Here is a 12265-nt window from a genome sequence, read left to right as displayed (position 1 = left end):
GCTGAGAAAACATTTTGTCTGAATGCTAATTTTTCCTTGTGGTACCTGGGAACAAGCATTCTGTCTCTAACAGTTTTCTGTAGTAATAAGGTTTGATTCTTTGCTTTCTTTTTTGTGTATCTGCTCTAGCAGTGCGTTTTATACTTGTGTGTTTTCACGATAATGATGATCATCTTTTCACTTTCAGATGTTGCAATACCTTGAGCATTTTTTATAAGGCTGGTCTATTGGTGATAAATTTCCTCCGTTTTTGCTTGTCTGGGAAAGACTACTTCTTTGTCATTTCTGAAAGATAGGTTTACTGGGGACTGGCAGATTTTTCTTTTGGCACTTTCAATATATCATCCCATTCACTCACGGTCTGTAAGGTTTCTGTGGAAAGAACTGATGTTAGTCTAACGGGAATCCCCTTATATGTAACTTGACACTTTGGCTGTTTTTAGAATTCACTTTTTCTTTGACTTTTGACAATTCAACTATAATGTGCCTCAGAGAGAACCTTTTTGAATTCTTCAGCTGAAGGATTTTTTTTTTTCTTAAAGTTACAATAGAATCTAACTTATTATTATGAATAAAGGCCATCTTTTGGACCTGCAAATAGTATGTTAAATATTGAGGGGAGAAAGGAGAAATAAAAAGGAATATACATGAAAAGTGGTGGTGGTGCAAGTGTGGAGGGAACATTCTCAGAAAGAGACAAAGAGTACGGAAGGGTACAGAGGGACAGTGGAGGCACTCATATATGGGGTACATGTGGGAAGCTGTCTGCAGCAGAGGAAAACAATCAGCTATTCGATGCTCATTCCATATCTGATGCTCAGTTAGGCCACTGAGAGGGTTGATTTACACACATCATCTTATTTAATCTTTTCATTAACTGATAAGACTGATATTGTCCTTGCTTTATATGAAAAAAACTGAGATTTACATGAGTATGTCCAGCTAACTGGTGGTTAAATTACAAGGCAAAACCATGTCTTCCCTACTCCAAAGCCCAGTTCTTTTCTTCAGCATTTGATAAATTTCATTTGTTGAGAGTACTATATTTGTAACATCATTAACTTTCTCTTACCAATATATACCTTTCTCCAAGCTAAATCAGGTGTGTCCCACACACTCACACAAATTCCACATGGCATGAATCACACATCATAAAAGGAACAATTTCCGGGGGCCGGGCGCGGTGGCTCAAGCCTGTAATCCCAGCACTTTGGGAGGCCGAGGCGGGTGGATCACGAGGTCAAGAGATCGAGACCATCCTGGTCAACATGGTGAAACCCCGTCTCTACTAAAAATACAAAAAATTAGCTGGGCATGGTGGCGCGTGCCTGTAGTCCCAGCTACTCAGGAGGCTGAGGCAGGAGAATTGCCTGAACCCAGGAGGCGGAGGTTGCGGTGAGCCGAGATCGCGCCATTGCACTCCAGCCTGGGTAACAAGAGCGAAACTCCGTCTCAAAAAAAAAAAAAAATAAAAAATAAAAAATTAAAATAAAAAAAATAAAAAAAATAAAAGGAACAATTTCCACTTATACCTAGAAGAGGTCAAAATTGAGTGCTGGGTTTCATCAAACTGTTTTTAACCAGGTGAAGTCATTAAACAACCATAAACTTTCCGCAAACTAACATCCCACAATTAGAAATTTGAGTAATCTGGTATGTACAGAACCTTATTGGACTGCCTCTTCCAAACTTTTTTTTGAGACAGAGTCTCACTCTGTTGCCCAGCCTCCCAGGTTCAAGCAACTGTTGTTCCTCTGCTTCTAAATTAGCTGACTACAAGTATGGGCCACTACACTGTTTTTTTTTTTTTTTTTTTTTTTTTTTTGATGGTGTCTTTCTGTTGTTCTCCCGGCTGAAGTGCAGTGGCATACTCTCGGCTCACTTCAACCTCTGCTTCCTGGGTTCAAGTGATTCTCCTGCCTCAGCCTCCCAAGCAGCTGGGACTACAGGCGCATGCCACCACGCTCAGCTAATTTTATTTTTGTTTTTAGTACATACGGGGTTTCACCATATTAGCTAGGATGGTCTCGATCTCCTGACCTCATGATCCATTCGCCTCGGCCTCCCAAAGTGCTGGGACTACAGGTGTGAGCCACCACACCTAGCTGCCTCTTCCAAACTTTCTGGAGTGGATTTTGTAGTGGAAGACTTTCACCTCTAGTTGAGTTTAATGTGCCAGTTGCGAAGATGTAGTGACTCTGTTTCCAGATAGGTGCAGTGCTATAGTCTCTGTGCAGCTTTTTCAGCTGCGTTCAACGTCAGCAATTAAAAAAACCACCACCACCACCACCAACAACAAAAACCATGGGCTGTTTGTGGCAGCAGTGTAGGTTGTTACTATCCTGTGAGTTCCATGTTCAGGTGCTTGGAGTGGCTGTGGGATGAGGGTCTTAATCCCAGGGTCTCTCAAACCTATTATGGCACCCGGGTCTTGGGATGCAGGTTTGCTCTCTGTAGGAAGTCTGGATGTATGTTGCCCATAGAGTTAGGATCTGCAACCCTAAGATACCCCCTAGGAGCTTGGGCGCAGAGGACTGCATTTAATTAATTAATTTATTTGAGATGGAGTCTCACTCTGTCACCAGACTGGAGTGCAGCGTCGCGATCTCAGCTCACTGCAACTTCTGCCTCCCGAGTTCACGTGATTCTTCTGCCTCAGCCTCCCAAGTAGCTGGGACTAAGGGCGAGTGCCACCATGCCCAACTAATTTGTGTGTGTGTGTGTGTTTTAGTAGAGACGGGGTTTCACCATGTTGGCCAGGATAGTCTCGATATGCTGACCTCATGATCCACCCATCTTGGCCTCCCAAAGTGCTGGGATTACAGGCATAAGCCACTGCACCCAGTCCCAGGACTGCATTTTATAACTGTGATTCTAACTCTAGTAGGGATGGGGGACAGGGCAGAGCACTAGCCTGACTCTGGCCATGAAATGGTGCTCTAGAGGTATGGGTCTGGGGATCAGGGCACAGCTGCAATTCAGGAACCTGAGCCAATAGAGCTCAGTGGAAACTGAGGTTCCAGGGAGTGAGGCACTGTGTAGTAGTGACTCTAGACCCTGGGATGGTGGGGCTTGGCAGTATCCCAGCCTCTGTGAGACCAGGTGCAGTGGCAGCAAGTAACCCAGAATAATGGAGCACAGTTGTCATTTGGGACCTAGGTTGGGGCAGGGAACAGCATAGTCATGATTTTATTCTCTAGGGAGAGGGGTGTCTCAGCAGCTCAGACACTAGGGGGACATTCCAGCCCCAGGGAAGCAGAGTGCTGGAGTTGTCTGGCTCGTAGGGTAAGATGTCTCAGCCCAGCCTGGGATGCAGGGTCCTACCTCACCTCAGCCCAGAGATGCATAGCTGCTGAGATCGGCCAGGACACTGATTCCCTAGTGGGGGCAATGTGCCCGTTCAGCTCAGGCCTGGGGGCAGCCTAGGTACTGTTTCCCTGGAATGCAGAGACTTGTTTCAGCTTAGGTACTGGGGTGATGATCATTCTGGGTGGCCAAAACAATGTTCATTACCTGGGATCCCGGGTTCTGCTTGAACCTAGGCACTGGGAGGCATGAGTGCCCTGAGCAGCCAAGGTACTGTTTTCCCATGAAACAGTATACAGCTTTATTTTTAATTTATTTTGAGACAGAGTCTCACTCTAGCCTAAGTTGGAGTGCAGTGGCACAGTGTCAGCTCCCTGCAACCTCTGCCTCCCAGGTTCAAGAGATTCTTGTGCCTTAGCCTCCTGAGTAGCTGGGATTACAGGCGCACAGCGCCACCATGCCCAGCTATTTTTTTTTGTATTTTAGTAGAGATGAGGTTTCACCATGTTGCCCAGGGCAGTCTTGAATTCCTGAGGTAAGGCAATCCAGCTGCCTTGGCCTCCCAAAGTGCTGGGATTGCAGGCATGAGCCACCTAGCCTGGCCAGAAACAGGCAACTGCTTTAGCTCCTGCCTGAGGAGAAAAGGGGAGGGGTAGGTGGAGTGGCTTTACCTCTGCTTGGCCCCATGGAGAAGGGTATAATTGCTGCTTACATTTCAGCTTGAGGACGTTGGGATACCAGGCTGGGTGGTTCAAAGGCAATTTAGCTTCAGGGATGAGCGGGGGTCTGTAACTACTTGCCCACAGAGCAAGTCACACTCCAGCCATAGTTCCAATTCCAGGCTGGTGCAGTGCAGCAGCATGTGGACCAGGGCCGGGAGTGGCCAGTGCCAGCTCCTTCTCTTGGGGCAGCACAGCTGTGTGGACTCCAGGCAGCTTCCTCAGCTGAGCTTAGTGCCTATGAGGACTACAGGGGACAGTGGTGAGGTTTGTAGGTGTCCAAAGTTGATGTGAGTTGCTGGGATCCCCTTGTATACCTCTTTGCTGAAGGGGGAAGCTGGTTCTCGGCTGACCCCAACTGGGAGATGGAATGGTAGAGGCCTGGCATTTCCTTCCATTCTCGATGTGGTCATCCTGAGATTCGGCTACTCCTCTGGTGCACTCCAGCACTCTGTTATTTTCATTAAAATGTTATTGTTGGCCAGGCATGATGGCTCATGCCTGCAATCCCAGTACTTTGAGGCTGAGGCAGGTGGATCACCTGAGGTCAGGAGTTTGAGGTCAGCCTGGCCAACATGGTGAAACCCCATCATGAACCTGGGAGGCAGAGGTTGCAGTGATCCAAGATCACCCCATTGCACTCCAGCCTGGGCAACGGAGCAAGACTCTGTTTCAAAAAAAAAAAAAAAGTCATTGTTTATTTGTTGTTCTGGCTGTCTCTGTAGGAGGAATGAGCACTAGGGGTCATCTTGCTAATGCCACTTTCCATGTGGTCATCTCATAATGTCTAAAAACTGGCTTGCCCCAGTGAACCCTGGTGAGCTTCATCTTTTTACCTCAAATAGCTCATTAAAACATGTTTCTAAGCAGAGACAACATTCCCCTCACTACCCTCTACACCAAACAAATGGATTTTAAATTTAATTTAAAAATGTGACCATATGAAGCTGGGCATGTTGGTACACACCTATAGTCCCAGCTATTCAGGAGGCCGAGGTGGGAAGATCGCTTCAGGCCAGGAGTTTGAGTCCATCCTGGGCAACATAGCCAGAGCCTCATCTCAAAAAAAAGTGTGATGCATGAAAATTGCTAAAATGTTTTTAAAAAAGAATAGTGAAGCTGTGGTGGCTTGAACTTATAGTCCCAGTACTTTGGGAGGCCAAAGCAGGAGAATCACTGGGGCCCAAGAGTTTGAGATCAGCCTGGGCAACATACCATGACTCTGTCTCTACAAAAATACCGGGGATGCTGAGGTGGGAGGATTGCTTGTGCCCCGGGGGTCAAGGATGCAGTGAGCCTCATGCCACCTGGGTGACAGAGTGAGACCCTGTCTCAAAAAAGAAAAAAGAAAAAATAGTGAAGGGGACACTTACCTTAACAACTTTCAAAATATGCCGTAAAGCTGCTGTAATTACACATTGTGGTACACATAAAGGATATAAACAAATCATTAAGGCAAAACAGAGAGTGACAAAACTTGGAGTAGGCAACTTTCCTTGGGGTCACTTATCTTTGGCAGAGAGAGAAAAAACTGCCTCAGTTCCTATCAACTGATTTACAACTGTTTTGGAATGATGCCTAATTTGAGAGTGCACATATTCATTTCTTTTTTTTTTTTTGAGATGGAGTCTCGCTGTGTTGCCAGGCTGGAGTGCAGTGGCACGATCTCGGCTCGCTGCAACCTCTGCCTCCTGGGTTCAAGTGATTCTTCTGCCTCAGCCTCCTGAGTAGCTGGGACTATAGGCATGCGCCACCACACCTGGCTAATTTTTTTTTTTTTTTTTTTTTGGTATTTTTTAGTAGAGACAGGGTTTCACCGTGTTAGTCAGGATGATGAAACCCTGTCTGTACAAAAAAATACAAAAATTAGCTGGGCATAGTGGCGTGTGCCTATGGTCTCGGCTAGTCGGGAGGCTGAGGTGGCAGGATCACTTAAGGCTGGAAGGACAAGGTTGCAGTGAGCCATGATCATGCCACTGCACTCCAGCCTGGGCAAGAGGGGATACTGTCTAAAATTTAAAAAAAATTTAAAAAGATATTAAAGTAGTACAGTGAGTCTGGAAAGAGGGTAGGATCAGTAAGAAGTAGAACCAAAAAGGTAGCTTGGACTCAAATCAAGCTGGACTTAGGATGGTTTAATAGAACTAGAGCCTGCCTTTTTTTTTTTTTTTGGGATGGCGTTGGCAGGCTGGAGTGCAGTGATGCGATCTCAGCTCACTGCAACTTCTACCTCCCAGGTTCAAGGATTTTCCTGCCTCAGGCTCCCGTGTAGCTGGGACTATAGGCACCCGCCACCAGCCCAGCTAATTTTTGTATTTTTTAGTGGAGACAAGGGTTTCACCATGTTGGCCAAGATGGTCTCGATCTACTGACCTTGTGATCTACCTGCCTTGGCCTCCCAAAGTGCTGGGATTACAGGTGTGAGCTACTGCATCTGGCCTTTTTTTTTTTTTTTTTTTTTAAAAGCCTTTTTTCTTGGTCCCCCAATTGATGGAATTACAGGCATCTGCTACCACACCCAGCTAATTTTTTGCATTTTTCGTAGAAATGGGATTTTACCATGTTCGCCAGGCTGGTCTTGAACTCCTGACCTCAAGCGATCCACCCACCTCAGCTTTCCAAAGTACTGGGATTACAGGTGTGAGCCACCCCTCCCCGCCTAGAGCTTGCCTTTGAAGTCAGATAGACTTATGGCCTGGTGCTGCAATTCATCTACTGTCTGACTTTCAGCAATTTTCTCAAACTTCTTTTCTTCGTTTATAAAATGGAGATGAAAATGTTTATCTTACAAATTCTTCCGAAGATTCAATGAAATAATGCATGTAAAAGACATTCTACATACTAGACACATATGAAGAATGGGAAAAGCGAGGGGTTAGAGGTAGGGAGATCAGCTTTTGAAGCTATGATAATAAAGTTGGCTATTGATGAAAATGAATTATAAGATATAATTAAGCTGTGCCAGGACCGGGCACAGTGGCTCATACCTGTAATCCCAACACTTTGGGAGGCCAAGTGGGCAGATCACGAGGTCAGGAGTTCGGGATCTGCCTGGCCAATATGGTGAAACCTAAAAAATACAAAAATTAGTCGTGTGTGGTGGTGAGCACCTGTAGTTCCAGCTATTCGGGAGGCTGAGGCAGGAGAATTGCTTGAACCTGAGGGGCAGAGATTGCAGTGAGCAGAGACTGCACCACTGCACTCCAGCCCGGGAGACAGGGAAGATAGCCAACGCAAAAAAAAAAAAAAAAAAAAAAAAGAAGGTAGTGCCTAGAAACGTTGGTCTAGCAGAGGACATAGTCAGTCTAGCAGAGGACATTCTTCCCAAGGAAGCCACTCCCAGCTGTTATCTTTTTTCAGGCTCTACATTCTTTAGTTTTGAATCATGTGACATATGGAACTTATCTTTTTTTTTTTTTTGAGATGGAGTCTCCCTCTGTCACCCAGGCTGGAGTGCAGTGGTGTGATCTCTGCTCACTGAAACCCCCACCTCCTGGGTTTGAGTGATTCTCCTGCCTCAACCTTCCGAATAGCTGGGACTATAGGCGTGTGCCACCATGCCAAGCTAATTTTTATATTTTTAGTAGAGACGGGATTTCACCATGTTGGCCAGGCTGGTCTCAAACTCCTGACCTCAGGTGATCCAGCTGCCTTGGTCTCCCAAAGTGCTAGGATTACAGACGTGAGCCACTGCACCTGGCCAGAATTTCTTTCTTAATGAAAGGACTCACAACCAAGGCAAAATGAAATTTTTAGGTAAGGAGCTGTTTCTTTTCTGGTTTCCCTTTGAGCAAATTCTTTCCAGTTCTCACTGAACTCCCAAAGGCCCCCAGGAAGGGAAACTGGCAGCTCCAAATGACCCTTTCCTCTCCCCAGGAGGACATGACGAGGATGCTGCAGCTGGTCCCCATGACTCCCACTCCTGTGCTAGTGGACATAGCTCCAGCCATAACCCCAAAGGCATTTTTATAAACAGCTATTCTCCCCATAAGTCCGTGCCATAGAAACACAAGGTTGTATTTTTGTTATGATAAAATGTGTGTCTAAAAAACTACCAACAAATGTGATGACACCGGTACTACTGTATCTTGGAAATAACTGTGAAACACACACCTCTAACTATCCAATAAAACATGTCCTAAACCCAGTTTTTTCTTAGTCGTAACAACAGATGAATATGTCACTGACCTGAATACCAGTGGTCTCACACTAGCAAGGGGAATGACGATTTGTTCATTTTCTCTTGAACTATACATTTAGTTGTCATCTTTGATTTAAATATGAAGTAGCTGCCTTCCTCTTCCTAAACCCATTCTCCAAAATTCAAATAAGCATTGGGGTTTCTTTGGATCCCTTCTCTCCTCTCTCATGGAAGTCTACACAGGGCACCCTTCTGTCCAGGACAAGTTAGATCTAATTCTGTGTAACTTCAGAAAGGCTACTGTGAACAGCTGAGATTTTTCTGGAAAGATTCTGTAATAATTCTGTAAGAATTCAAAAATAATTCTGTTTTTAGATAAGATTTTTATAATAAGCTACCTTTAGCCACTATTTTACTGTTGGCAGGGTACTGCTACTTGCTGTAAAGATTTGGGCATCCTGAACAGGGATAACACGCCACGTCCTACCTGCTCCAAATACCCACCCCTCCATCGCAATGGGATTGGTCCATCTGGAACTTGTGACACTCACCACGCCCTTCTGTCCTCTGGAGGTGCCCAGTTCTCCCTTCAAGAGGCCCGTCTGTCCGTGACATGCCATCAGGCTGAACACAGAGACTGACAAGAGAAGTGTGGCCTGGATCCTGGCTTTGCTAAGGCTCCATCAGTAACATCTCTGCCTCAGTTTTCCACTTGTCAAACACTTAATGACCATAATACCTACGGGTCTGTTGCTGTGGGGATTAAATGAGATAATGAATATCAAATGTTTGGAACAGCGCCTAGTACACAGTTGACCCCCAATAAACGCTAGCTGATATTATTATTGTTTAACACTACAGAGACATGCACACATAGAAATATGGTACATCAGATGTGAAACTAATGGCAGGGTTATTAAAGACAAAGAATTGGTGTTTTAAAATCTGAATTACACAGTTTGTATTCTAAAACACACACACACAGACACACACACACACACACACACACAGAAATCTGTACCAATTAAACACAATAAATTTGAAAGGGGATATAAATTACAGTTTTTCTTTTTTTTCTTTTAAACAGACAATAGTAAAATACTACAGTCAGCTCACTATACACACAAATCATGAACAGCAGCTTTTCATTAAGGTTTCCAATGTCTTACTCATTTACCAGCTCGAAGAACTTAAAGAAAAAAGGTACAGCAGGCTGTACGCATTCTCTCTCTCTTGCGCTCAGAACACATTTATAGCTGTACATCCAGACTGATTATACAGGCATCTACAAATAGGTACAGAAAGGACTTTTGTAAAAATTTCCATACACATAATCCTTCAATGTCCCCATTCATAGGAGGATTTTATAAATGAAGACACGACAGCAGGGTCACCTGTATTCGATCATCTCCTGCAAACATGGTAAAGCATGAACCACGGAACATCAGAGCTCAGTCCATCTCCTCAGCATTTTCCAGAATCAAGCAAAATAACAACAGCAAAATCACACCACAGTGAAACCTACCAATCCAAAACAAAACCACACACACAAAAACACACGAAAATCAACACCCCCCACCCCACCCACCCCACCACGACTCTTGGCTGTCCTTGTGTTTTCTTACAGTAATACTGCTCTCTTCATTCCACCTGCCCGCCTGGGCTGAGCCATGGTCCAGGCATCTGTGGAGTCAGGGCCCCAGTCACTGTCAATGGTTATAATACAATGTCAAGTCAGCAGGTGGTGGGGCAGGTGGAAGACCAAAGAATATAGCTGTGAGATTTCTCAGTGTGCTTATGAAACAGAGGACAGAGAACGGCAGCACGTGGCTTGGTAGCCAAGGGAATTATGGCACCAAACTCGCAGTCAAACATACATGTTCACACAAAAGAGTGGACAGCAAAAATGTCGTCTTATGTAAGTTCTTTGGTTATAAAGAACAGCATTCTATAACCTTTTCTGCAAAGAGGGATTTGCAAGCTCATTCTTAGGCAATAAAACATTTTTCATCTGCTCATGTATAAGAGATCGCCCAAGTTGCTTTGTAACAAAGTCCAGTACCTTATAATTTTCTACAAATCACCTTTATCTGCATTTTAGTGTGTAGCCTTGTCTGTCTCCAGACATACTATAGATAGACATTTCATATACATAATATATATTATTTATAAAAAACAGATTAGAGCACTGACTCCAGATTCTACAGTAAGAACTGATTAAAATTGTACAAGAATAGTCTGTTGGAGTCTGTAGAGGTTTCTATACAGTGGAGGTGTGTAGTAAGTGCAAACAAAAATACTGTCACTTAGCTAATCCAGGATTTTCAGTTCTCTTGCTTTCTGGAAAACGCAGAGGCTGTTGATTCACCCAAGTGACAAAGTGCTGCTTCTCCCACTGGGGAGGGGAAAGGAGGTGGCCCAGGAAGTGCCCGGCGTGGCTTCTCCAGCTTCTGGTCTGAGGTCCAGCCGGATGGCAGCATGTTTTAAAGATGGAGCTGGTGCTTGCCCAAGATGACCAGGTGAACAAAGATGCCAAGTTGTGGCCTGAGGAGGGGGTGCTTGCCGCTCCTACCTCGAGGTCGTGTCTCCCTGGAATGCAGAAGCTGGTGAGTTCATGCTTCTCATCCCTACCTGCTACCCCACCTACAGCACCCAATCTCAGCCCATTCCACACCCACTACAAGAAAGGAGCTCTTCCTAAAAGGATTCACAGGATTGGTTTTATTATGGAATCCAGTGCTGGAATTCATACTGTAGAAGCCCTGAGGTGATGTTTCTAGGAAAAGTAATGACAGCAACACCCAAAGTAAAAGTTAAAAAAAAAAAAGGTTGGGTACGGTGGCTCATGCTTGTAATCCTAGCACTTTGGGAGGCCAAGGCAGATGGATTGCCTGAGCTCAGAAGTTTGAAACCAGCCTGGGGAACACGGTGAAAACCCTTCTCTACTAAAAATACAAAAAATTAGTCGAGCGTGGCGGCTTGTGCCTGTCATCCCAGCGACTCAGTATGCTGAGACAGGAGAATCACTTGAACCGGGGAGGCGGAGGTTGCAATGAGCCGAGATCCCACCATTGCACTCCAGCCTGGGTGACAGAGTGAGACTCCATCTCAAAAAAGAAAACAAAAGTTACTTCTAAATGTGGATTCTAAGTCATTTCAGGGGTTTGAACAAAAGTCCAACTTAGAGTTCTCAGAAAAAATTTTAAACCGTCAAAACAAATTATTAAAACCAATGTAACAAAAACTTTAAGTCTAAAATATTTTTAATTTTTGTAGAGACAAGGTCTTGCTATGTTGCCCAGGACGGTGTCAAACTCCTGGGCTTAAGTGATCCTCCTGCCCTGGCCTTCCAAAGTGCTGGGACTATAGGCATGAGCCACTATGCCCGGTATCCAAACACTTTTTAATGGAGAAAAATCTCCATAATCCCATTATTTTGATATAAGCACCATGTTTGTAAATTTCATTTTAAACCATGGTCTTTGGCAGGAACACACTATTCTGGAAACTTTCCAATCCTTACTTTTTCCTATTGGGTCCTAAATAATCTAGGCAAGAATGGGGTTGTTGCCCCCCCTTCCCTCTTCCATGGGCAGTGCTTCCTACAGTATGGCCCTCAGATGCCCTGTCTCCTATTACTATATGGGGGTAGAAGGGGATGGGGAGGAAAGAAGGGTTTGTGAATACCTTATTTCCCCTGATGCACACTGTATAAAGCAAAATCTTAGGGCTGGAGGGCAATGACTCCTGGGAATTTGAATTTTAAAAAATTTTATTTAATTTTTAAAATTATTATTATTATTATTATTATTTTTTTGAGACGGAGTTTCGCTCTTGTTACCCAGGCTGGAGTGCAATGGCTTGATCTCGGCTCACCGCAACCTCCGCCTCCTGGGTTCAGGCAATTCTTCTGCCTCAGCTTCCTGAGTAGCTGGGATTACAGGCACGCGCCACCATGCCCAGCTAATTTTTTGTAGTTTTAGTAGAGACGGGGTTTCACCGCGTTGACCAGGATGGTCTCGATCTCTTGACCTTGTGATCCACCCGCCTCGGCCTCCCAAAGTGCTGGGATTACAGGCGTGAGCCACCGTGCCCGGCC

At 44.9% G+C, this 12265-nt stretch overlaps 1 protein-coding gene across 2 annotated transcripts in view; it reads right to left on the bottom strand.

Annotated features, from left to right (window-relative positions):
• Positions 1-9204: 9204 nt before the first annotated feature.
• Positions 9205-12265, bottom strand: part of KIF13A (kinesin family member 13A) — a 225525-nt gene continuing 222464 nt past the window's right edge. For both annotated transcript variants that reach the window (XM_032247635.1, XM_032247644.1), the window contains one exon: positions 9205-10755. In XM_032247635.1, the coding sequence (XP_032103526.1) occupies positions 10735-10755 (21 nt within the window). In that variant the 3' untranslated portion in view covers positions 9205-10734. The remainder of the gene's footprint in view (positions 10756-12265) is intronic.

The sequence above is a fragment of the Sapajus apella genome, unplaced genomic scaffold, assembly GCF_009761245.1.
Source record: "Sapajus apella isolate SASKATOON/1434 unplaced genomic scaffold, GSC_monkey_1.0 scaffold63, whole genome shotgun sequence".
Classification (NCBI taxonomy): Eukaryota; Metazoa; Chordata; class Mammalia; order Primates; family Cebidae; genus Sapajus; species Sapajus apella.
The sequence above is the reverse complement of the archived record's forward strand: the minus strand, read 5'-3'. Positions and strand labels throughout refer to the sequence as shown.